At 39.8% G+C, this 26,569-nt stretch overlaps 1 protein-coding gene across 1 annotated transcript in view; it reads left to right on the top strand.

The window, feature by feature from the left end:
* ZNF827 (zinc finger protein 827) overlaps positions 1–26,569 on the top strand; it is a 162,733-nt gene that overhangs the window by 67,484 nt on the left and 68,680 nt on the right. Inside the window, exons 6-7 of the mRNA XM_045552080.1 lie at positions 18,474–18,713; positions 21,074–21,131. Of these exons, the coding sequence (XP_045408036.1) occupies positions 18,474–18,713; positions 21,074–21,131 (298 nt within the window). The remainder of the gene's footprint in view (positions 1–18,473; positions 18,714–21,073; positions 21,132–26,569) is intronic.

Below are 26,569 nucleotides of genomic sequence, written 5' to 3'. Positions count from 1 at the left end.
CAAGTCAGGGCTGCTGCATGTTCACCTCGGCTGATACCCCTAAAGCCTTGTTGTGGGCATTCTCATGAACAGGAGTCCCTGTTGCTTCCTGCCTGCTGATTTTCAGTTATAGTCTTTCGTCATCCTGGGGAAAATCCTTTTGGTCAGGAAGAGTTGGGTGGAGATAATGAGTTATGCAAGGATAATGCATAGGGCATACTTTTCCTTATTTCAGTTTTGACCCAAGGAACCGCTAAGCTGTGGAATAAAAGATGTTTTCTCCTCTGTTACTTATTTCTTTGAGATTAGAAGCTGTGACCTATCTCTTCAGTCTTTTCATTGAAATAATAAGAGGAAACTAGTCAACAATTTTGGCTGCTTCATTTCCAATTTTAAATTAATTCATGTTAACTCCTTAAAGAGGGATGCTTGGCACATGGCCTAGCCAAATACCATGTGAAACTTTTCTATGTGGAGAAACCTCTGTAGGTATATTGTTTTCCAAATTGACATTTATGTTTTATGGAAAAAACACAGATGAATTAGGGACTAGGCTAAGTTTTTCATTTAACTGTGTGTTTGAGAAAAATCTCAGTTTTCTTCCTTCCTGTGGTTCAAGTTCTATTTCCAGTTGTTAATTGGGAAGTTGAGTACTTGACAGCTGGGCCAAATAAATTGATTGCCATAAAGAAAGCAACCCACTCTGAGGAAACCACTGGAAGTCTGCGACTACCTGTTGCTATGTGATACAAGGCAGCCAAAATAATCAGACTTTTCTGCTAAGCATATGGTTGCCAAAGATAATTCCCAGAAGTCTTCATTTAAGGAGGCTAAAATCTCATAGTTCAGTACAGAGGATATGTAATATTAGAGAAGGTAAGACATTCAAGGTGTACCTTTAAACTCTGGCTTTGCAATGTCTAATCACCTTGCAAACTTATGGGACAGATATGTTATCGCAGATGTGACATAATACCAAAAGTGGCACAAAATTTTATCTGCTTTGTCTCTCGTGCTTTAAGAGAAGCAGTTAGATGCAAAGAGATAAAAAAAGATGTGCCCTCTTCTTTCTTTGGAGAGTCACATGTTTACATGGGAATGCATATATAAAATGTGCCATGTACAGTTGGGCAAACCCAGAAGTAGCAAATAAGAATACCATTTAAAAATATGAATTGCACCAAAAAAAAGTATGTAGCTGGAAAGCTGGAGTTATTCAGAAACATTAATGAAAAATTAAACATTTAAATTTCTCTAACATGGTAAATATAACTTTGTTTTAGACCTTAATTTGAAACAAGTTTATTGGTTTTTTTAAATTTCTGTGTTCACCCGATGGATTTGTATTTATTTCTGGTTTATATTCATTTATTTCTGCCTAGTCCTGGAGAGGCATATAAATTATAATTGCCTCTTGTATAGGAATCCAAGCAGGCCCTAGATTTGAAGTACATATTGATATGGGGTTCAGGGTATCACCTAAATAAGATAGAACTTCAGCTATGAGATACTTAGAAGCAGGAAAGCTTGGGTAGAATGATGTTTTAAGGTGAGTTTAATCTCTGAATTGAACTCAAGTGGAGAGGAAAGGGACCCACTGATTTTATTCACAGTTTTAAGTAAGGCCCCTTTGATTATATATAACAGAAACCCTTTTCAGGTAGTTTAGGTAAGATGGGAAAATTTAATATTAATATGAGATGCAGATTTGGGATTGGTTTATGGACCCCACGGGCAGGTAAGGCCTCAGTCACCTATGAAAGCCAGAGGCTGGAGGATCATATGGAACCTGGGAAGTAGTCCCCCCCAATCCCTGCTTCTCTCTGGGTGGACAGATAGACTTTTTTTTTTCTGTTACCCATTCCATGTGATAGGAAATGGGAATTGCCAACAGCTTCAAGGTTTATCTCTTGCTCAAAAGAGCAGCCAAACAGAAATGTCTTAATCCCAATTCCAAATTCCAGCCGAGCACCTCGGCTCCTATTTGGACCCAACAGTAGATATTTCCCTTAAATCTGGGGTAAGGGCATATTGGCCAGACATGCTGGGCAGACATGGCTGCTGTCATGTAGCCATGAGATTGCTGGGAGGGAGAAGAATCTCCAGAGGTGAACCCTGGATGAGGTGTAAAATGGGAGGATAGAACAATATGTATGAACCACAAAAGGTCCAGAAACAGATTATAGTAATGTTATTTCAACATTGAATGGAAGTGTGTTTTGGCTTTTGGACGCAGTTTACCTTTCCTTCCAGGAGGGACTTTGCCTAGCCAGCCCCCAATTCTTTAAGTCGCTAGGGCAGTGCTTCTCAAAGTACCATTCTTGGACCAGCAGGATCATCATGGGATGGTGGGATTAGGGAGGTGTTAGGAATACAAATTCTTGAGCCCTGCCCTGGGACCTAGTTGAAACTCTGGGAGTGGGTCCAGTTATCTGTGTTTTTATAATTCTTCCAGTGATTCTGACAGCTAAGGTTTGAAAAGCAGTATGCTGAGGAAATGGTTAATTGGAAAAATAAGTTTTGTCCATCTGAAAAGAATTCTTTAAGGTGAAACTGACAGAGAACAAAGCTCTATTAAATGTACATTTTACTTTTTAAAAAGAACCATCTCTTTTCAGTGAAGATTCTTTTTAATTTATTATGAAATAATGGTATCTGGGAACCTTTTTTTAGAAGGGCACATGTACCTAATAAATCAAGATAGTCTTGGCTGTGAGCTTCAGATAATACTACTTTTTTCAGTGTTCTTTGCTGTTAAATTTCATGATTATTTCTGGGCAATGTTGGCATTCTTTTAGGAGAAGAACCTTTCCACGCCTCCCTTCAACATAATCTAAGACCATGTTGGAGACTCTTCTAAAGAATTTCTCGAGATAAATTAGAGATTTTAGCAAAATAATTTCTCAGGGCAAAATTTATTCACTGTTCTATTTGGTATTTCTCCTTTGGAAAATTACAGTCTAGCAAACTTTATAAGCAGTGTGACTTCAATAATTATAAGGATGAAAGTAGGTGTTTTAGTTTTATACTAGTGTCATCTCACCTTTACCTCCTTCAGACGTACAAGTTATCGAATTAAGTAGTGGAGAAGATGTGAGGCTAAGTTGTACCTGGTTTTACCTGGTTCCTTGTGATTCTACTTGCTTACATAAGGCTGAAAGCAGAGCTCACTCCTAAAGTGAACAAGTAGCTATATTAGCTGTTTAAAAAAAAGAAAAGCTAATAAAGCATGTAAAATAGTTGAAGAGTAACTTAGAAATATTTGTAGAAAATTATTTATTAATTTTATTAACATCTATTTATCACATTGTCAAATACATGGTACTTAAGAATTTGACAGGATAAAATGACAAAATGGCATAGTCTGATCAGTCCAAAATTGAAAAATACTTTTTTTTTTTGAGTACTTGGAGAAATTTATTGAATCCTGTATTCTGCTTTTCTAGGAATCCATATAGTTTAGATTGTTATCCATTAGATGGGACTTCTAGACTGACGTTTTTTTATGCACCATCCCATTTTTCAAAACATCTTTATTGAAATATAATTCACATATCATAAAATCTACCCATTTAAGGTGTACAATTCAATGATTTTTAGTATATTCACAGAGTTGTGCCACCATTACTAAATCTAATTCCAGAATATTTTTATTGTCCCAAAAAGAAACTTCTTACGCATTGGCAGTCACTCTGTCCCCCAAACACCACCCCAAACCAAGGCAACCACGAACCTGTCTGTTTCAATAGGTTTGCCTATTCTGGACATTTCATATGAATGAAATAATATAACATGTGGTCTTCTGTGTCTGGCTTCTCTCACTCAGCATAATGTTTCCCAGGTTCATCTGTGTTGTAACATGTGTCAGTACTTCATTCCTTTTGTGGCTGAATGATATTCCATTGTATGGATATACCACATTTTCTTTATTCATTCATCTATTGATGAGGACATTTGAGTTGTGTCTCAACTTTTGCTCCTGTGAACATTCACGTAGAAGTTTTTGTGTGGACGTAGGATTTTATTTCTCTTGGGTATATACATAGGAATGGAATTTCTGAGTCAAATATTAACTATGTATAGCATTTTGAGGAACTGCCAAGCAGTTTTCCAAAGTAGCTGCACCATTTTACATCCATACCAGCAATGGATGAGGGTTTCAATTTCTCTACAACCATGCCAAAACTTTTTTTTTCCCCCTGTCTTTTTTTATTATAACCATTGTAATGTTGTAAACTAGTATTTCACTGTGATTTTGATTTGGATTTCCCTGATGACTAATGATGTTCAGCATATTTTCATGCACTTAATAGCCATTTGTATATCTTCTTTGGAGAATTGTCTATTCAAGTTCTTTTCCTACTTTTTAAATTGGATTGTCTTTTTATTCTTAAGTTGTAAAAGTTCCTTATATATTCTGGACATATGTCCCTTCTCAGAAAGATGATTTGCAAATATTTTCTCCTGTTCTGTTGGTTGTCTTTCACTTTCTTAATGGTATTATTTGTAACACAAAGTTTTCAATTTTGACGTGGTCCAATTTGTCTCTTTTCTTTTGTTGCTTGTGAGCACTATCACATTTTCCATAATTCCAAAAATTAAATAAAAATGCAGACTTGTTTAACGTTAAAAAAAAAGCCTGAATTCACTTGTATTAGCAGAGTGTTATTTAATTTTCAGAGATATAAAGCCTATGGAACCTAATTTATTGAATAATACCTAATACCTCCCTAGTGGAGTTGATCCTCTGATTTCTATATTTGCTATAGCATTCTGCACTTTAGCTAACGGCAAAGAATATTCGTATATGACAACATTATGACTTATAATGAATGCAACCACCAACGGGCTTACAATTAATGGCTAGATCACTTTCCTCATTGCCATATATGTCATGAGCAACTGTCTTTATATTTGAATAAAACCCATAACTGGGGGTAAGTTAAATCTAAATAAGGAATTAGACTTTTTTTTAGCACTTGAAAACTCAATGAGAATTGGAGATATTTGGAGCACCAGAACTATTTCTTATACAAACAGGGAGTAGATCATTTTAGTAAGGAAAAAATTTGACATGTTTCTATCCCCAGAGATGTCTTCTCTTGAAGGTCTAGATTTTGTGACGCTTAGAGGCTATGTAGGAGTGGTATTGTTAACCTGACCGTATAAGCAGGACAGAGTCAGAAGTAACTGTATGCAACTGTGGAAAGCTGTTCTTTCCCAGCTGCAAAGAGAACTTGCTTTTAACAGTCTCTCTCATTGTAACTGTGTTACACTCACACTTTGGCCAGTAAGCACCATTCTTTTTATTTTGTAATTCCACATGCAGTTTACAAATTCTTGAGCTCATACTCCTGAATGGTTGTTGCTGAGCGCCCTCCCACCCTCTTCCCTACCCCGGCAGGAGTGGGGGGCTTTTCCAGCGCACATCCCCAGGGCCAGAACTTCTGCACCTCTTTTCCTCTTTTAGCCCTCACCCCCTCTGGCCACCCTTTTTGCTTTCTTAACCCTGCTTCTCCATCTCCCACACTAAGGCCTGGGATTTAAAAACCCCCGACTCAAAAGGGCTCTTGTTGTGTTATCATCTCCCTGTTGCATAGCTGCATCTGTTAATATAGCCATGAAAATTTGTATTGGCTTGTGTTCCCAGAAACCAGGCAAGAACTCAGAAAGGAATTTCGTGTGCTCCACCTTCATTATAGATTCCTTTTTGGCTAGGGCTGCTTCAGAACTGGGACAGAGAGGGGTTTGGATGCAGCAGGGATGAGGGTAGGGCTGCAGGGCAGGGAATATGGGGTACAGGTGTGGCAGAGGGGTTCCACACCTTCCTTTATAATACTGAGCAGAAGAATTCAGAGAGATGCCTAGGAGGAGTGTGTGCAGGTTGGGATAGTGCGCCCCACTCTTTTATTCCTGTGTTGCTTTCTGTTTCTGGTGTAAATGACTGCACATGTTATCTTACCTACAACCCAAACGGCAGCACAAATGGAGAGGGCCATTAGTAAATACTGTTCGACGACAACAACTCTAAGAAGCAGCTTCATTTTCTCTGGGATCCAGTTGCAGTGTGGTTGCAAATATTTGGGTAACCAGTGGAGTAGTCTGTTCGATTTTTCACTCAGAGGACAAATTTCCCTGCCAGGTAGAAGCTAGGTACCTTTACAATGTTCTAGTATTTTGCAGTTCCCTCCCCTCCAGCCTTTTTGGCTATATGTCACCACAGGTATAGTCTTGTGAGGGAGAGCATGACCGTTATTTTCCTCAATAAGCTTATCTGAAACATTCTCATTCCACAGTGGTTTTTCTTCTCGTCACCATATTAACCTTTCACCTTTAGCTTATTCATGTCAAGGAAGGGGAATATTAGCATGTATAATTAAACCCCGTGAATCCTGTGCCCATCTGGGTACATGCTGGTCTGATAGACCTGCCTCGGGAGAAGGGAATCCCCATTGCTAAGCAACCTGTCCACTGCCAAGTGGCCGAGCCACCCAGTGGGCAGGAGCTGTTGTGGGTGGCAATGTGGGGCCACTTTGTGTGTCTGAGCCCTGGAAGATGTGCGTAGTCTGAGGGAGATGCGGCCCATTTCCACTGGGCAGGGGGGTGTCCATATTAGCTCTAGACAGGAAAACTTTCACAAGAATTATCTCTCTTATGGCTTTTATTATTCATATAGAAAAAGAAATGGTTTAAAAGTGGTGTTTTCTCTCTATCAAAGTGTGAGGACCCATGGTATTCTTTCTGAAGGGATCTTTGTCTTCCTTCCTAATAATTTTTCTATTTACTCCATGTATTTTTCCCATTTTAAACCATCCTGAGTTTGCACTGTGAGTTGATTTACTTCCTTTTTCTAGGTACAGGATAGCAGCGCATTTCCTGGTTTCCTGTGGCTTGCCATATGCTTGTATTGCTTATCTCCACAGCTGGAGAAATGAGGGGAGGTGACAGAATATATGCATGACCCATCACATTTTATCTTAGGTACAAAATCACATCGTGAGGGTCACTGTTTCAAGAATAAATTACAAACTTGTTTCCTTACTTCCCACTACTACCATCCTTATCCCCATAAAACCACCCTTGCTCTAAACATAAACACACACTTCCACTGTTTTTGCTACCAGAAATTCTTCCTGCTGTTTTAGGGTAGGGGGCATTCATGGGGACAACCTAACAGAGGCTTCCTATGGTCCACATACGTGCTGCCAAAGGCGTGCAAATAGCCCCTTGAGTCAAGAGGAGGAGAGGCCCTCAGCAAAGCCAAAGGATTAATGAGGGTGAGAGGTGAAATTGCACTGATTTCTGAGACTAATTTTGAGAGCCAGATCTCCTCCCTTACTCTGCATTCAGATGTTGATAAGAACCTTCACTTGGACTTCAGCCATGCTTACTTAGCCAACATATTTGGGTAAATATATAGGTAATACTTTTTTTTAACACTTTTTTTTTTATTTGAAGAGCTCTGGAGAATAAAGAAAGAAAACTGGGGACTAGGAAGATAATTTGATTGTGAAAAATTTAATCAGGACAAATCCTTTCAATCACATGTGCCTATCCCACTACATTTTGCACCCTGTTTGTCTCATCCTCATACTATTTCAAATATTTTCTCCTGAAACATTGCTCATGTTAAAAAGCTCTTCCTGCCTGACTCTCAGCTCTTCCAGAGACACCCAGGGCTAACGTGTCAGTCCTGTGTGTAACAGCGAGAGTGTTCAGTTATTGGGGCCTAGCTCTCCAGTTTGAGGGTTACCTCCTTTCCCCCCTGCCTCTAGCTGACTGTTCCTTGTTCTTCAGCATCTGCACTAGGGAGAACACAGGAACCAGAGAGAGGAAAGGAAAATAAAATGAGTTGCTTACACCACTTGTAAGTAGGTTTGATTTAAAAAACATTTGGAGAAGAAGGTTGAAACACAGCCAAAATACGTTATGAGAATATCCATGCATTCTGTGTCTCTAAGAACTGTGGGGATTTGAGAGCCCAGAGGGAACATCGTCCACCAACAGGAGGTCTCACCCATAGCCTGAGGACTCCCACAGGCATGGCAGGCACTAGAGACAGCGCCCTATCAAAAGGAAGGACTTATTTATTATTGGCTGGTAGGGCTTTCATTTTTGGAAAACATATGTAAACATTTCCTGGGGTTTAAATGAACCCTGTATGTTAGTCTTCTTCTACTTCTTGTCCTGTCTTTCCGTCTCTTCTTATGGGCCTCCTGTTTTGTTTTGTTTTTTTTTAAATTAGTCATTCAACAAATGTTTATTGAGCTCCTGCTGTTTTCCAAGGCCTCTTTTGGGCAGTAAGGATACAAAGGTGAATAACACACTGCCTTCACCTGCATAGAGCCCACATTTTCTTTCCAACCCATCTGTTGGAACCCGTCTCACTCTTGCTATTGTGTGGCTTCTGGTCTGGGTTGTGTGATGCCCTGCCCTCTGCACTATTCTCACCAGCCCTGCCCTGCCTGCTGGAAACATTGGCCAATGGGAGTGAAGTAGTCAGGGCTTCTCAGCAGAGATGTCCTTGTGACATGATTCATTTTTATTTATCCTAGCAGTATTAATTAGCATACATTAGTATTATATACTAGTATATATTAGTAATATTTAGTACCACCTAAGAAAAGCATTTTAAACTTGTCTACATTTACTAAAGCCTTTTGACTCTCTGAAAGTGGGAAATATTTGAAAGTTTGGCAAAACTCTTAGTTATTAAAATATAACTTCATTTGCTCCTTCCTGTCTTTGGCATTAAGGAATCCCTCTGTCCTTCTCCTAACTCTTTGTGCATAAAGCAATGTCCAACCCATCACTTGACAGAGATGGCCCTTGCCTTTTGCTAATTTTTTATGGCAGCGGGAGTTCTAGGGAATCTTTCAGGAATTCTGCTTAAAACCTGTGCACATATACACCCTAGCATTCTGGTTCATGGAAGGATATATAAAGGCCTATTAATCACAACAGATAAGAATGACAGGGCTTAGATTTATGAAATGGCAAAGGATAATAATGTTAAATAGCTGTAAGGTTAGATCAGATACTTTAATTGACCCTTTTTTTTTTTTTGCCTTTTTAATGTGATACAAGAAAAGTATATTCTGGACATTAGATGAAAAATAGGTTAATTTTTTAAAAATGAGATCATTTGGAATGTTACCAAATGGCAAATGTACAGTTTAAATACACCTCTTTAGCTAATTTCTAGTGATGAAATCATTAAAGGAAAAGAAAACAAGATGACTGGGAGAGATTTTACATTGAACACTGGGACACTCAGTTCAACAGATAAAGATTGAGCCACACACATCATCTGCTCAGTTGGCAAAGCTCATCTCTCTGAGTCCCCACTGACTGAAGGGTTTTAATTTTGATTTTTATTTGGACAAGAGTAAAATCAAACGCAGAATTTGTATGTTTGATAGATGTATTCTGATTTTTGGTCACCAGAATCAAGTGGAACACTTACACTGCAGCTGTGGGCCCAGTTCTGTGGCCAATCTGAAAACATTTGCAAATACTCAATTAAGTTAACTCAGACCAGGACCTATTGCATTGATTACTGGGATAGGGGACACAAGACTAATTTAAAAGTCTATGTAAGAATAAAGTAACAAGTGCTTTGACTTGGCGGAAAATGATATGTTTCATGTACCCCTGAAAGAGGAATTCCAGGTCTTACTAACTCTTTATTACCTTTAAAGTTTGAGTTCGGCTCTTTTAGGGGCACATTTGTTCTTTGCAAATTCAGAATGATTAGTAAAATAGAATACCTGGTGCTCCTTGTTGTGTGTTTTTTAAAAATGGACTCCGAGTTGATTCCCTGCTTACCTCTGTCTACTTAGTTGTGAATTCTAAAGTGCATAGCTAATTCTTCAAACATTTGTTTATTTTCCTTCTTAAGTTGTAGTATATTGATATAGAAGGAAAAACACTAGGTAATTTATGATTTTGATGATCAAATTCAAGAAGCCAATTCTAATAAAATACCTTTGAAATTATTTTAGGAATTAAAAAGTGTGTGTGTATGTGTGAGAGAAAGAGAAGGAAAAGGTGAACAAAAAACCTGCAGTCCTATCCTTTTAAATACAATTCTCCTAATGTTTAGGTTATTATAAAGATTAGTGTCTCTACCCAGAAAAAGTATTTAATTCAGTTCATGGGTTAATTAATGATTTAATTTGACCCCAGTCTTTGATTATCTTCATCATAGCCGTTGGCTTGGTCTCATGGTTTGCTGGGTTACTCCTGTGCTGTTCTGGGTGAAATGTGTGCGAAGTGTACGTTGTGTGTGTGTGTGTGTGTGTGTGTGTGTGTGTGTACTGGAGGCTATTGTATGGCTTTTCTGTTGGAAACTACCATTCTTGAAGGTTCTTGTATATTGAGGAGTACTAGAGAAAATCTGCCCGACCACTCTTTTCTTCTATGGAGAGAATTTCCTCTCTTTTTTCCCCAGGAACAGATGACCAATATATTCCAAAAAAGTAGGCATCTGAGCAGATCTTGTATTGCCTCTCTCTGGGGTGTGGTAGCACCCAGTTAGAATTTGTTTCTCAGAGAGCAGGAACAGGGAGCAGGGAGCTTTTCCCCACTGAGGACCACTGTACTCTGGCCATTGTGGGAATGAACCAAGGGCCACACCATAGAGAAAAATGAAATTTAATATATAACTTCCCATGGAGAAGCAGCATGTAAGCCAAAAGGGAGAATAACATTCAGTGTCTAAGCATCAGGTTCTTAATTCTGATAACAAGAATGGAGATATAATTATCTCCATTTCGCTGGGTATCTAGCTCCAGTTACAGGGTGAGGGAATGGCCACAGGGCCCAAGGCTGCTTCACTCCCACATTGCTTGTCTCTAAGAAAAAAGCAAGATGCGTAGTATCAGACTTCCCAGGAATAACATCCATTTCTGCTTCCATCCTTGGCCTCTGCTCTAGTAGGTCTGGGGCTTAATCCCTCTCTGTGTGACCAGGAAAACCCACCTAACTCTTTATTCCATTTTGTTTTTGGAAGAGCAGACGGAGAAGGCAGCTCTCTTCTCTGAGATGCCAGTGGGTGCCAGGCCCTGAGACAGGGATGCTACTACGAAACCTCATTTCTGGTTCCTGGTTGTTTGTTTCTCTTCATTGGTCCTTTTGGCCTGTATTTTTGTTCATGGAAGTAGTAGGTAATAATCAAACCCAACACCTCTGGAATTTCTTGTGGATCTTATCTATCTTCCTGGCCTCTGCTTTAGTTCAGGCTCTCATCTCCTGCTTATATTATTACAGGTAAACTCCTCACAACTGCCCCATTTCCATTTCCTCTCATCCCTTCCAAGTGCCACTGCCACATTGGCCTTCTGAAATGCAGTCTGATCATGCTGCTCCCCTGCGTGTACCCCAGTGGCAGGCCCCTCGCTGACTTCCCATTCTGTACAGGCTTCCAAGCCCAGCGCCTGAGATTCCATACTCTGCCCCTGCCTGCCTCTCTAGTTTTATTTCTCTGGAATATAACCTGATACTCTTTGTTAAGCAGTGTTAAATGGAAGATTTGATTTCAGCACCAAGGTTACAGTATGAAGAAGTTTTTAAAAATCTGGACTCTTGACATCAAGACAGAAAATAGAATAGGGTAGAAAGTAGAAGGTCTGGGCTGGGAGATCAGGGAGTGGGGAGTTATTGTTCACTGGGCATAGAGTTTCCATCTGGGAAGATTACAGAGTTCTGGAGATGGATGGTAATGATGGTTGTACAACAGTGGATGTACTTAATGCCATTGAATTGTATACTTAGAAATGGTTAAAATAGTAAATTTAATATTATGTATATTTTACCACAATAAAAAACAAAACTCTTGGACTTCTCAGCGAGGTTGAGAGTATAAAACTGAAAGGTGATTAAAGATTGGGGCGAAAGGGGATTTTGAAGATTTCTTTGGAGAGAACTGTGCTGTGATTCCCCTGTGACAGGGTAGAGGGAATGGGGAAGGGGTGCTGGCCTCTCACCTAAGATTAGAGCGCACCATCTGGGAAGTTTGTGTGTTCCTCCATTGGGGAGCACAGTGGACTGGCGTCTGACATCTGCCTGGGAAATCTAGAGGGGAGAAATGGGCTGGCGAGCTGTTTTGGTGGCTGAGTGAAGGAGAATTGCCTTGGTATTGCGTTCTGCCTGAACTTGGCCTCTGTGTCAAATAAAGAGGTGCTGTTTCCCGTGGCCCAGACATAGACCAAATCCCCACAGGAGGGCTGGCGTGGGTTTTGTCTTAAATGCTGTCTGGTGGGGCTGCCTAGAGAATGATGGTACCTCAACACAAAGGAAGATGGAAGCCGACAGGTGGATTCCTGTGAGCAGTAGAGGAGATAAGCGATTCCAGGCAAGGGGGAGTTCACCCAGGTAAAGGGGACTCCATCAGAGAGATAGATCACCTCAAAGTTAAAGGTCTCTGAAGACCCTGTTGGGAAATACCATGAGAGAAACCTCTGCTGGCCTAAGGAGCATCAAATCACTTTACAACAGGACGTGAGTGAAGACCTCAATCTGAAAGGGCAGCTAGTGGGCGGGAGAGAAGGCAGCCAGAAGGGAGCAGGAGCTGACACACCCCTTTCCCACCCCGCTCACCTGGGTCTGGCAGCCTGGAGACTCTTCCAGGAGGAGAAGGACTCACCTTCAAAGGAAGTCGTGGAACTGTGCAGTAACACTTGAGCTTAGGCGTTCTGGTTTCTGAATTGAGACTGTTTTGGTATTTGAAGGAGCTACAGGCTTTGTATTTTCTGAGAATTACCAGGTTATGGGCCTGCCTCAGTTTTCACCCAGGAACAGAAGAAGAACCCTCCCCCCAGACAGGTTTAAAGAGACAATAGAAGACAAAAATAGAGTTGCTTTTGTTATATCCTGTGAGTCCTGCTTATTCGAGGTACCAGTTCTGCCTCTCAGTATTGGCCCTCCAGCCAAACCAGACAACATGATATTCCCTGAACACCCCAGGGGGGACACAGTTCCACCTCTGTGCCTTGGTTCGTGGTCTTGACTTCTTGACTTTTCTTCCCACACTGTATTTTAGTTTTACCTCTTGTGTTAGAAGGATGTTTATACTTGTCTTATTTGTTTAGATTTAAAGTGCTTGAGGGCAAGAACCGTGTCTTATTTATCTTTGTAGTTTGAATATCATCTCTCATAGTACTTAGTACATAGTGGACATTAAAAAAATATTGTGGAATGACCAGATGACTGACAAATGAAGCAGAGCACGTTTTGATAGCTGATATGTATTGAATATTAATATATGAAGGTTAAAAAAACAGTGTTACCACTTCCTTATTGCTCTTCCCTTCTTTTGCCAAGCAGAGTTTGAGCAGGGCTTATCCCCTTCACAAACCGCCCTTCCAGTGCTGCTAGGAACACGGCGTTTTTAAACACTTCCAAAGATGAAATGTCATTCCACACCTCCCCCTCACAAACTGGACTTTGTCATCTTTTTATACGTATATACAATTGTTTATCACTTTTAGGCAACTTAGGTAAATGACAAAATACCCATATTTATCATAGAAAGTTTGTAAAATACAAATCAGCATTGCCATAGACAGTCACTCACAACTCCACCCCTTCCCCCAAGCATAACCTGCTGTTAATACTTTGTCCCTCATCTTTTTCCATGTGCCAGTTTCTTTCTTGGAATAGCAGTATGGGCCACTTGGGATAAAATGAGTATTTATTAAAGGAATCTAAAAGAGATTTTTCAAAGAGATTCTAAAAGGATTCATGTTGTGTGTATAGGGGGCAGGAAGAGTGAAATCCTGGATGTGTAGACAGGTCCCTGGATAATGGGAGTGAAAGCTAAAAGTGAGTGGAAATGATTATTTCAACCACTGTTATGTTAGAATGCCCCAGGCAAAAAGGAGAGAGCTGGCCTAGGGCTCTAGTGGAGCAGTAGCAGAAACCTGTGTTCCCAGATTATCCCAACTCTTGATTCCCAGGACAGCCTGTCCAGGCACCCGGCTGAGGTGGTGATTAAAACCAAGGTGAGCCTAGGCTAGAACATGAGAGGAGCTTTTTCCTTCTTCTTTGCCTTGGGCGCTCATTAAACTTTTTTTGGTGCAAAAACTAGGGTGTGGCAAAAACTTTAGAGCAGTGGTTTTCAACCAGGGTGATTTGGATGCCTCCAAAGCAAATTTGGCAATGTCTAGAGTCATGCTTGGTTGTTAAAACTGGAGGATGGAGCTGGGTGCATGGCACACACCTCCCAGCTACTTGGGAGGCTGAGGCAGGGGAATTGATTGAGCCCATGAGGCTGTAGTGCGTTATGATTGCACCTGTGAGTATCCACACCACTCCAACCTGGGCAACATAGCAAAGCCCCATCTCTAGAAAAGCAAGCAAGCAAGCAAACAAACAAACAAAAAACCCCTAGAGGACAGCGCTGCTGGTATCTAGTGGGTAGAGACCAGGGATGTTGCTAGTACAACACAGTCCCCCACAACAAAGATTATCTGGTCCTAATTATCAATAGTGCCAGGGTTAAGAAATCTTGCTTTTAAAAAAAGGCAAGAAAACACTTGGCAATAATGCTATTGCACGAAAGAGGAAGGACTATAAGAATACTTAATGTATTATGTCTCACTTGTCCATTGAGATGTCAGTTTGAAAACTCTTCTTTGTGAGTCTGGCACCTATCAGATAGAGTCAGAATGCTGAAGGTTTTTGTCTGTGTTTTGTGCATTTTTGAAAGGTCAAGAGTTGTCATAAGAAAGGACAGAAAGCACTTCATGTAAATCATGCTTGAAATGATCCCAAGTAGCTTTTCAAAACTAATTTCATTAAATTCAGTGGTGCAAATAGCTGGGTGGCTCTTAATCCATGGTCAGAGCTGGAAAAATGGCTAGGGCAGCGGGTGGGGGAAGGAGGTAAATATCCAAGCTTCTTTCTGGCTTTGCTCTTTATATTGTTGAGTGTATTGTTTTCTTTTGTTTTTTAACCAAATGAATCCCTTTGTATTTGTGATCGTATTCCTTTGTGTTTGTTCTCAGGCCCTGGAATTACTTAGAAGTACAAGGTTCAGAGGTATCATTTTATGTACCTGTGACATTGACCCCACTGTTTATTTTCCAGATATTAAATGGTTTGGGGGAACATGAAAAGGGAAGCATGTGTTGTGACTGCCCATGCGGGTGGGTGATCTGGCTGGACATCAGGATGGCTATGAGGTCACCAGATCCCTACAGGAAGCGGGAGATGAGTACTCAAAAAGTCAGATGAACTGGAAGCAAAGGCAAAGAGGCTAAGCATGCACCTGGGACAGCTTTCTTTTCTTTCTTTCTTTCCTTTCTCTTTATTTCTCTTTCATTCGCTTCCCTCCCTCCCTCCCTCTCTCTCCCTCTCTCTCTCTCTCTCTCTCTTTCTTTCTTTCAACTGACTGAATCAATGAATTTGATTTCTATGAGCTACTTCACAGACATGCAGAGAAAAAAAAGCTTGACAGGAATAGGGGAAGGGGGAAGGAATCTAAATTAAATATCACAGTTGCCTGCAGTTTAGTTTCTGACAAAAAACAAGCAGTTTTCCCTGAGAAGCATGTGTCCTATGTCAGGAAGAAAAAAGAACAATTAGCACTCTTCTTACATGAGATCTTCTTGATAGCACCATGTTAATTTTAATCATTTAATTTAAAATGCTCTTCTATTTTTTTTTTAACTGCTTGTCAAGAAACTATATGTGTATTTGACTTTCACCGGTGTCAGATTTTCCAAGGAAAGCATGGTTTCTCTGACCTCCCAGCTTACAGCAATGAGGTTTTCCCCTTCACATCTCCTGGCTGTCCCACAGATCAGCACCTCCTTTGTACTGTTTCTTACTGTTTTATCTACCTATCTATCTATCTTTCTAATTATTTACATTATTAAGTATAAAATGCCTGATTTCCTTAAGTTCTAAGTTTGATGCTTGGTATCTCTGACATTTCACTTTGACACTTCTTGTTTTATTTTTATTGTTAAAGTACATCTTCAGTTTTTCAAATGCATGCTTTGGCCTGTGATTATCTTTAAAATTTTTTTTTAGAGCAATTTTTGTGAAACCATGGATAAGTCAAAAATTCATATTATTTTCTAATATGAGTTCTGTTGTGGAATCAATGCAGTGCAAACAGCTTGAAATATCAATGAAGTGTTTGCGAAGGATGTGGCTAATGAACACACAGTATGTTGATGTTTGAGAAGTTCTGTTCTGGTGATTTTAATCTTGAAAATGAGCCACGTGGTCTACCTGAGACCAAGGTAGATAACGGTGAGCTGACAGCTGTAGTGGAAGTGAATCCATCTCAACCTATGTGTGAATTAGCAGCAAGGTTCGATGTTACTATTCCAACAATATTGGACCATTTGAAACAAATGGGCAAGGTAAAGAAGCTGGATAGATGGGTTCCGCATGAATTAAACAAGTGTCAGAAGAGAAATCATCTCGAAGCTTGCCATTCTTTGCTGTCACGACATAAGGACAAACCATTTCTGCACCATATTGTTATGTGTGATGAAAATGGATTCTTTTGGACTATGGCAAGCATTTGGCACAATGGTTGGATAAAAATGAAATGTTGAAACACAGTCCCAAACTGAATATTCATCAAAAAAGCTAATGGTGTCTGGTGGTGCAGCACTGGTATCATCCACTACAGCTTCATGAAACCTGGCCAGCAGATTACAGCAGATGTCTACTGCAACCAGTTGGACAAAATGATGAGTTTGCTTGTGATTAATCAACTGAGATTGGTCAACAGAGACAGGACAATTCTCTTGCAAGACAACACTTGACCATGTCGCACAAACACTGCTGCTCAACCTATAGAAGCTGGACTTGGAAACTCTCTATCGTCCACTGTATTCACTAGACCTTGTACCGACTACCACTTCTTCCAGGCTTTCAACCACTTTTTGCAAGGAGAAATATTCAATTCTTAACAAGCTGTGGAAAATGCCTTTCGTAATTTCATCGCCACTCTCTCTTCTGGCTTCTTCGCTGCTGGCCTGAACAAGCTACCATTAAGATGGCAAAACTGTGTCGATAGCTTAGGTGCATACTTTGATTAATGTTACTGTGTCTTGTTTGAAATATAATAAACAACACTTCTGACTCAAAATCGGACTTTCGTATTTAATGACCTAATCTATTGGTCTCCTAGGTCTACTATAACAAAGTACCGTAAACTTGGTAACTTAAAACAATAGAAATTAATTCTCCCATGGTTCCTGGGGCAAGAAGTCTGAAATCTCTCTAGAGGCTCTAGGGAAAAAAAATACTTCCTTACCTCTTCCAACTTCTGGTGGCTCCCAGCACTCCTTGGTTTATGACTGCATCACTCCAGTCTCTGTCTTTGTCTTCTCATGGCCTTTTCCAAAGTTTCTAGGTCTTGTCCTCTTCTGTCTTTTATTAGGAGACTTGTCATTGGATAATCGAGGCTGATTTCATCTTGAGATCATTAACTTGTCACATCTGCGAAGACCTTTTTCCAAATAAGGTCACATTCACAGGTTCCTAGGGTTAGAACAGAGCAGTGTCTTTTGGGGGCCCACCATTTGACCCACTACTCTGTCATCTATCTAACTATCTTATCAAAATCCTCTTTGTTTTTTGTTTTCCAGGGTGCTGAATAGTAAACAGTAGTTGATAATACATGCTTATTCATTTGAAAGTGGGGCTTATTTTAAAGTGACCCAAATTAATGGCTGGGCTAATTGTCCCATCTTGTCTCACCTTGTTTCAGAGATGTTCCATGATTAGCTCTGAGCAACATATGAATATAAACATTCCAGCCTTGCAAAGCAAATATGTGTTTCAGACTAAAGACCAAACATCTAATAGCCATACCAAAAGGACAAACAGTCAGTAAATTATACTGTTATTATAACCTATAAGATTTCTGTTTTTCTAGGTGTTAATCCTTGGGCTGCAATTAACTTCCTAGGTGGTCTTGAGGATTACTGGCTTCCAACAAGGTGTAAATGTCTCAGTTGAATTGACCCTATTTACTCTCTATTAATTTAGGTGCCCTAGAAGAGAGGGGAAAAAATTGATCAGAGCTGTAAAAATGGAGGGAGAAAATTATGATATTAATATGCTTTGCTCTTATTTAATTTACTGAATTGAGCAAGTTATAAAACAAGGGCAGACATTTACCATGTTCTCTGTTAGTTCTGGAAGCAGCGTGGTAGAAAGGAGCCCATGGAGATGGTCAAGATACCTGAGCTCTGGATCTGGAGGCTGGGGCCTGGCTCTCCTGCCATCTGTGTGACCTTGGACAAGCCACTTAATTTCTCTGGGCTGAAAAATGGAAGTTTCCTACCTTTTCAGGAAATCAGATGGGATGAGGCAGTAGTTTTCACACTTTGTTTCATTGTGCTGTGCCTGCCCTCTTGTCTTCCCTGACACAATCCTCATGTTTTTTTCTGATTAGAAACTGAGCTTGGTTCAGAATTAAGAAACAACAGTGTTTTTGTTTCTTTTCATTCACCTGCTTGCAGCGGAAAGCCACAAGGAAACACAGATGGTGAAGATTAAAGAGGAACCCATGGAGGTTGACATCCAGGACTCCCATGTCTCGATATCACCCAGCCGGAATGTTGGCTATAGCACTTTAACTGGGCGAGAGAAAACCGAACCCTTACAGAAGATGCCAGAGGGCAGAGTCCCCCCGGAGAGAAACCTCTTCAGTCAGGATATCTCTGTGAAGATGGCTTCTGAGCTCCTCTTTCAACTGTCGGGTACGTTTACATGCAGAAAAATGTCAATAATTGGAAATCGTTGGAAGGAAAGCCCTTCTAACAGAGTTAAAAACAAAAACAAAACCAAAAAAAATCCAACCTGAATTATAGGATTTTTTAGACAGAAATCAATTTTGTTGCTTTAACACATGTACTGCCATCCAAACTAACAGTTAATAAAGTGTTGCCAAGTAGGATTCCTGCCAAACTTTCTTTAATAAATAGTTAAGAAACATTTGAAACTAGAACTCTATTCAATTCTCTGCAAATGATTCCTGTTGACTGGGCTAAACACCTCACCTCTAATTTTGCTTAGGCAAAAAATTGATCTCATTAACAGTTTTTGTTTTAACATGCAAAAGATAAACTTCAGTTTACTCTAGCAGTGACTGAATTACCATGAATTCCAAATTAGTGTGGCCTGAATTAATGACTTTTTTGTCTCTTGCCAAAACAAAGGCAAAACAAAGGAAAAGCAAAAGATGAAAGTATGAGGTCTGTTTCTAGCTATAGCCTTAGGTAGAACTGTTTCTGTAAACCCACTTTTTGTACTTCAAATACTTGGAATTCAGAAGTGCTGTAATTACCAGCTCAGTGAAGTATCTTGACAAAATACCTGAGGTGCCCAGTACATAGGTTGTTCCTTTTGTTGGCATTTTTGAGCCACATTCCATTTGTCCCCAACAAATTTAATATGCTATTATTTTTTGGACATGATTGAGATTGGTAATGTAGACACATAAAAGATTCAGTTTTTGATAGAAATACATACTTACACCTTGTCCAAAGTCAAGCATTGGTGTACATAGTACATATTGAACTTTGTGTATCAATAACGTTTGTTACTAATGTTTGATAAACTGTTTTGTTATGGATAACAAATTCAAAAACACCCATTAAATTTCTCATTATGTGTAAGTGTTCACTTGTTTTCTCTCTTAAGGAGAATACAAGGAAAGGGAAAAGAAACTAAAATCTGTGTGCCACCACAATAGTTCACCTTGTCATTGGCCTGGTGACACAGCTCCTGGCTGTACAGTTATCAAATGGTGCTGAAGATGGTGGCCTCCAGGTCCTCAAACAGGGACTCTATTTGTGCATATCCCTGCAGTAGCAGAAATTGTTAATTCAGTAAACTTAGTAGGACACATAGAATTTTGCAAGCTCCACAATACATGAGATACATTTTTTAGAGGCTGAAGTATATCTAAAAACAACATAACTTTAGTAATGATTAAGGAGTTAAAATTTGCAAAACTGAGACCTGCTTGGTTCTTTTCAGAAAGTTTCTGCCTCTAACTGTACACTATCATGGTCTCTATCAGCTAAAGACTTTGTGTCTGAGAGTTCTCACCCTGGCACTGTCACTGCCTGGGTGACCTCAGACAAGTCATTTAGCCCCGATTTCCTGTTCTCTGAAAGAATACTGGCTGTGAATCCAAATTCACCCTCATTGTCATTGTTGGGTGGACAGAAAGGAATTGTCCATGCAAACATGCATGCAGTAGCTTCTGACTAGTATTAGAAAGTGTGGGACAGATGTTATAAATCTTTTTAAATTTTTTTCAAAAATCCACAAGATTAGGAGTTTTTACGTGCCCTGCTATTGAAATCTGAAACCCTTATAGAGTTGGCCAGGTTTTTTCTAGCTACTTAAAAGAAGCCATTGAGAGCTGTGACCATCAGGGTAGGGTCCTCACATTTGAACTGGATTGGAAAGGCCAGAGTTCAACTTTTGTGCTCTTGAAAGCTAATTAAATAATTTCTGACAGCTGGTAGATACAGACCTCAAGCCACAGTAAGGGAGGGTCTGCCTTTTCTTGTCTAGTGATATTTTTTGTCCCTTGTGACATTTATCAGAATAAGCACTCAATGACTGCAGCACCAAGAGGTCTTAGGCTGTTTTTATATCCAGTCTCACAAAGGGGCCTAACAATACAGAATCTTAAAGGTTGTCATCAAAGTCAGAGGCAGAACAGTTGCAACAACTGCAGTTTTCATGCTGAATCAGAGGAAAGCAGAAATTTTCAGCTGGGGGAAGATACAGTATCCCTAACTGTTTCTGTGCATGTGTGTATAGGTGTGTGTGAACACATACTAAGGCCTGATTAAAACCAGACAACACACTTGAAATTTCTTATTAAGTTTTTCCCTTTGATTGGTTTTTAAGGAAATATTTTTATGGTTACTGTTTACATGCTTTTGACAATCATCTTTTCCTGTAAGACAGGGAATATTTGGATGTTTAAAAAAGAAAAAAGAAAAAAAGAAATGTTGAGGGTGTTTCTACTTAAGACCAAAAGATGAAAATTAAGTGAGAACTGCCTGAGAGGTATATGTTTCATTCTTTCTCCTTACAGAAAAAGTGAGCAAAGAGCACAATCACACAAAAGAAAACACCATCCGGACAACCACCAGGTAAGTCACTTTGTGCAGCAGGGGAGGGCATTCCCTCAGAATACCCCTATGTGGGCCATCAGGCCTGTGTGGCATGTTGAACATTGTTCCCAAACCACTTTCTCCCCCTGGTAAAGGAGTCGTGCCCTTTACCAACATTTTCAACCAGAACTTCTCAGTTGGTAGAAACAATACAGAAATCAAGGACAAAGCGGAAGACCACTAATATTTATTAGACATCTAATGGGAGTCGTGTTCTGGGGAACTTGCCATATATTACTGTTTTTTATTCCCTACAATAATTTTGTGAAATAGATGTTATTATTATCATTATTTGCAGAAGTTTCTTGACCTGGGAGCTTAAATGGGTAGCGTGGCTGCTAGTGGGGCCTGGGTCTGTGTCTCACGAAAACCTCACCCTGTCTTATTGTAACTATGCTCCTAAGTGGCTCTGTAGCTGTGGACTGATAATTTGTCACTAAGGATATCCAAACTTTTTTTTCCATACAGCACTGCTTGGAGGGCAAAAATTTTTTAAGCTGAAGAAAGACAATGCTTTTTTAAAATTGCAAAAATATTGATATCATTCACAACTGTGGGCAAGGAAGTTTTCCACTTGCCAAAGGTAGTTTGAGGAGGTCAGCCAGTGTAGGCTGCCCGTCAGTCTGCCAGTGCAGAAAGGGGTGGGCAGCCAGTGTGGCTGTTCTTACAGAGCCTCAACAGCCACCGCAACCTGAAATGTTGTAGGCAAGAGGCAACAAGTGAAAACTCCACCACTGCAGAGAAGAAGCTCAGGGAAAATGCAATCTTCACTTTTGAAGGACCATCCTGCCCTCCCAAACGTCCCTTCAGTTTCTGAGTTAGCCCAAGATAGAAGCTTTATAGGATGAACAAGAGGGAAATGAGTTTATAGGATGAACAACTAGGAATAGGGAGACTAGCCGTGAGCTACCTAGTCTTTAAGTCAAGAACTTTGCTTTCCTGAGAAAGCAGAGGTGGATTCTTCCTGATGGGAGTAGTTGATGGGTTTTCTGTTTCAAATTCTTGCAACAAAAGATAAATGATGTTTTTCTTTTTGATGTGATATGAATTGACCTCAGAGCATCATCAGGGAGGTGGGCAGTATTCATTTGAACTTTAACCTGAGATTTTTTTTTTATTCCATTAATTGAAATTAGGCATATCAAATATCAAACAGTAATTAAAACAGAACCATCTTGGTTCACACTGGGTCTATATAATATTAGGGAAAGGAACCTGCTAATAGAACAGAAGAGTGGAATGTATTAGCCTTGTCTCTGTATATAAGTACACAGATGGAAAACGAGACTCGTGAAGATGGAGTGTGGATTGCTTGTATGGGAAATGGATCTGGGGGGATGGAAAGGCTGTTCTGTGTATTAAGTTGGATGCCTAAATCAGAGATGTGAGCTACTATAGACTCCAGCCTACCTCCTTGTACATCCAGTCTTAAGGCTATTTAATATATCTGCTTGTGTCCGTGAGTCGAAACACTGATGAAATTGGTCGGATTGGTAGACATTTGAAGACAGCAAACCAAAAGTAACAAATGTTAATTTTAATTTGCTTCCATTGGATTCTTGAAGTGTCATAGGTCAGGTCCCCTAGAGAGGGCGATTCCTGTGGAAGTGCGTTATTGAGGGATACTCTCAAAGGACCCTGCAGGGAGGTGATGGGAGCAGGATAGGGAAAGAGAAGGAGAAGGAGCTGAGCAAAGATATGGATTTAGCTGGTTTCTAGCTTAAGCTCCATCCCCCAGGGAGATTCATGTGCTTCAGATCACCCCCTGCAGGGGATGTGTGGCTTCCCAGGTGAGTGGGGCTTCAATGGAGAGGGCAGTTCTCACTGGTAGTTGGCAACCAACACTGACAGCAGCTCCACTAGTGCTGCACTGAGAATCTGCATAGGACCCCAACAGCATGTTCTATGGAGGTTTCTGCCGGCTCTTTAAGATTACATGATAGTATTTATACAGTGTAAAGTTATGCTGCAAAGCCATGTTATTTTATGCTTTCAGGTGTTCTCTGAGAAGAAGAGGTAAGAGGAGGTTTGAACTGGCCCCAAACAATTGAAATGTGCCTCAAGCCTAAATTGCCTTGGCTGGAGCTGAAGCATGATTATAGGATAGCAGAGAAATTTTTTTAAGCATTTGGCAAAAATGAAGCAATCCGTAAATTCTCCTCTTGCTGGGAGATCATGAGTGAGAGGAAATCTGCATCAGATCTTTTGCCCAAAGAAAAAGGAAGAGGTGCTTCCTGTGAGCCCCCAGCATGATATAGTGTTCAGAAATCAGTTTTAAAGAATTCTTGGCTTATAGTTCTATAAAATCTTCAATGTGTTTTTATTTTTCCTTGGAGTAGGCAACTTGCTCAATTAGCCTATCCACAAATAGAAGATCTCCTTTTTACCTCTCACCTCATACTTCAGGTGGAATAGAGTCAAGTTGCTTTATGCCAAGAAATCCTCTTTAACCTGAGTTAACTGATATCAGGGACAGAAAAAAAATGCCGACTCTCTCTCTACTTTTCTGATTCCTGTTTTAGAAGGAATTCTTGCATGCACAAGATCAGTGTATGAATTATGTCTTAAGGTGTGATTTGTGATACATTTCAAAAAGATGTACATCAAGCCTCCAAATTTCCATATCTTCATATTTTTAAGTATTTAACGAAGTGTTTGTTTAGTAATCAGATTTTCTGTGTTTGATTTCCTAGAAGAAGCTGACTGTTCAGAAGGATAGCTTATATAATTAGAATCAAGTTCAGAATTTTCTGTGTTTTGAGAGTTGCTAGGTACCCTTAAGATAGTTTAGTTGTAAAGGGCAGCCGTAGGATGCTGGCCTCAGCACTCAGATCAAGACTTTCCTTTCCTTTCTCCCGGCGATGAATGCTTAAGCCCTCCACGAATTGCTGCTCTTAGTGTCTGGGTATCTGAAGGTGTGGGGGGGGAGGCAAAGGGACACGATACTGAAAAAAGGAGCTGATTGGCTCCCTGTCCTTTGTAAACCCGCAGCTTTCCCCGCAGCTGTTTATCCCTATTGATCTTGACACTCATTGCAACCACAAGAACTAAGGAAAAGTGTAGCAACCCAAGATGAAACACTCTGTAGCTTGGAATTCCAATGTGTGCTTACTAGTGAGACATGGGAGTGCTGATTTCCATGCCCAGAAGCCAAGAGAGCATGATGCACGTGGATGTGTACAGTTAACTCTCCATCCTGTAAGGGCTGATGGCTGCACCTCCCTCTTCATCGAATCCTCCCTCCTCATGTCTGTCCCTTGTGAACTCTGCTCTTTGTTTTTACCTCTGTTATAAGATGGGCAGATATGGAGAAAAAAAATGATGTGAGACAGCATTCCTTGTTAGCAGTTTTTTCAAAGAGGTTTAAGTGAAGCTAAAGGTTGAAACTAATAACTGCCAAGTTTCCTGGGCCATTGGTTTCTACCCTATTTAAAAAAAAAAAAAACAACTCTTATGATGGAAAATTTCTAACATACAGAAGTAGAGAGCATGTACCTTCACTGAGTTTAAAATTACCAATTCATGACCTACAATGTTTTATCTATCCCCCTCCCCCATTTCCCTTCCCCCTGGATTATTTTGAAGCAAATCCCAGATGTCATTTTAAGAACTGGTTTGAAAATGCCTTTCTTTTCATCCTAGTAACTTAGACTCAGCTGCTTAAATTAGGATCATCTTTCCCAAAAGTAAAGGAGAAAACAATCCACCAAAGCATACCATGTAGCCAGGCAGAAAAATCAATCTACTTAGCAGCTGAAATGATTGAACCATGTGGTCCTGCTCACCAATGCCTTGAGCTTGTCCGTCCACCCTTGTTTGTGCCCTCATAGGAGCACTTCCATTGAATCAGTCTTTTGGTTGGAACTTCACTGTAAATGCTAAAACTGCAGTCCTTTTGGCTGTTTAACCTTAGAGTCTAGAAAATTCAATCCAAGTGTGGTTGTGGGTCTCCTTTGAGATAGTGTGTGGACTGAGTGTTCTTCATGCTATCCTATCTGACAAATGAGATGAGGAGAGAGTCCCAGCCAGACCCATGAGAACAGAGGGACCAAACATTTGTGAGACTAATAAAATCCTAATATTTCTATTTCCTTTCCTAGCACAAGCCTAGGTTCTGCAGGGAGCAGATAACCAGCTATTATGATCATTTGGTAGATGAAAATACATGAGGCATGATATCATAACCAGATCTCAAAGTTTAATGGAATAAAAAGAAGATCTACATCTTTTGACATGGACCATCACCCAGCCAGATGCTGGATAAGATCGAAATAGGAAAATGGAACCCAAGAGTAAGAATCAGATAGCTCCTGGCAGGTGAATTGGACATGCTCAATGTTGTGTAACACCATGAACTTCAAACAATGGCTGCCAAGAACCCTCTCTTCGTTATTTGTTCTCTCTTTTCCCCATTAATAATTCAGTGTCCATAGGGATATAAGATTGCAGGCCTATAAGAAAAGCTTCTCACACCTGGCTTGCTTTATTCCAAAAGCAAGGAAGTGCTTGCCTGAATTGTTCTTTTCTCCATTACTAAACAAAAGTGGAAGTGAGAAAATCAGAGAAAGATAGACTCATATCATGCTGTGCAGACCAACATTTAATTTGCTCAATTTTCAGAATTTGAAATGCGGGCTATTTTTCTATGATTTAGATAATGACACACAGTGTTTACTAAAAGACATATTCACTTGGAATTGTCCAATGTAGAATTTTCCTGTGTGATGGTTTGGATATGTGTCCTTAAATATTTATGATTCAGTAATAGAAATTGCTTAAATTTGTAAAAGCATGATGTGCTGCTTCAATTCATGCAATTTTCCCTTTTCATTTCTTTGGAAGGCATAAGAGAATAATGCTCTATTACCTTAAAAAGTAAAAGATTACTTTTAAAGAATACTAAATTAGACAGAAGCAATTAAGAAACAGGAAACAAGGCAAATGAAATTGGTGATTTTTGAGTAGTTCTTCATATATTCTCTTTACCCTTTATATTTGATGACTTTAAAATTAAATGCACTGAGAATTCTATTTCTAAAGAATGGAAATTGCTACTAATTTCCTGGAGTCCCTTCAGTTAGGTCATTCAGTTCTTTTTGGGTGAAGTCAAGGCTGTTTTGGGGCCACATGGTGCCATTATAAATTTTAAAAAGATGCCCTTCCTCAATATACTGCCATCTACTGGAATACTATCACAATAAATGTTTAAATCTTTCGTGATCATGCCTATTTAGATGTGGCTTTTGTGCAGCGCACAGCCTGCACCATTCTCTGTAGCTGCCCTCACACAGTGTTGACTTGACAACCTTTTCGTTGGAAATACATTCTTTTCAACTTCTCTTTGAGTTTTATTTTTTGAAGAAATTAAAACTCATCCTTGAAAACTAGATTACTTTTATATATACACAATAATCTGA

Source organism: Lemur catta, chromosome 5 (genome assembly GCF_020740605.2).
Source record: "Lemur catta isolate mLemCat1 chromosome 5, mLemCat1.pri, whole genome shotgun sequence".
NCBI classification, from domain to species: Eukaryota; Metazoa; Chordata; class Mammalia; order Primates; family Lemuridae; genus Lemur; species Lemur catta.
The sequence above is the reverse complement of the archived record's forward strand: the minus strand, read 5'-3'. Positions and strand labels throughout refer to the sequence as shown.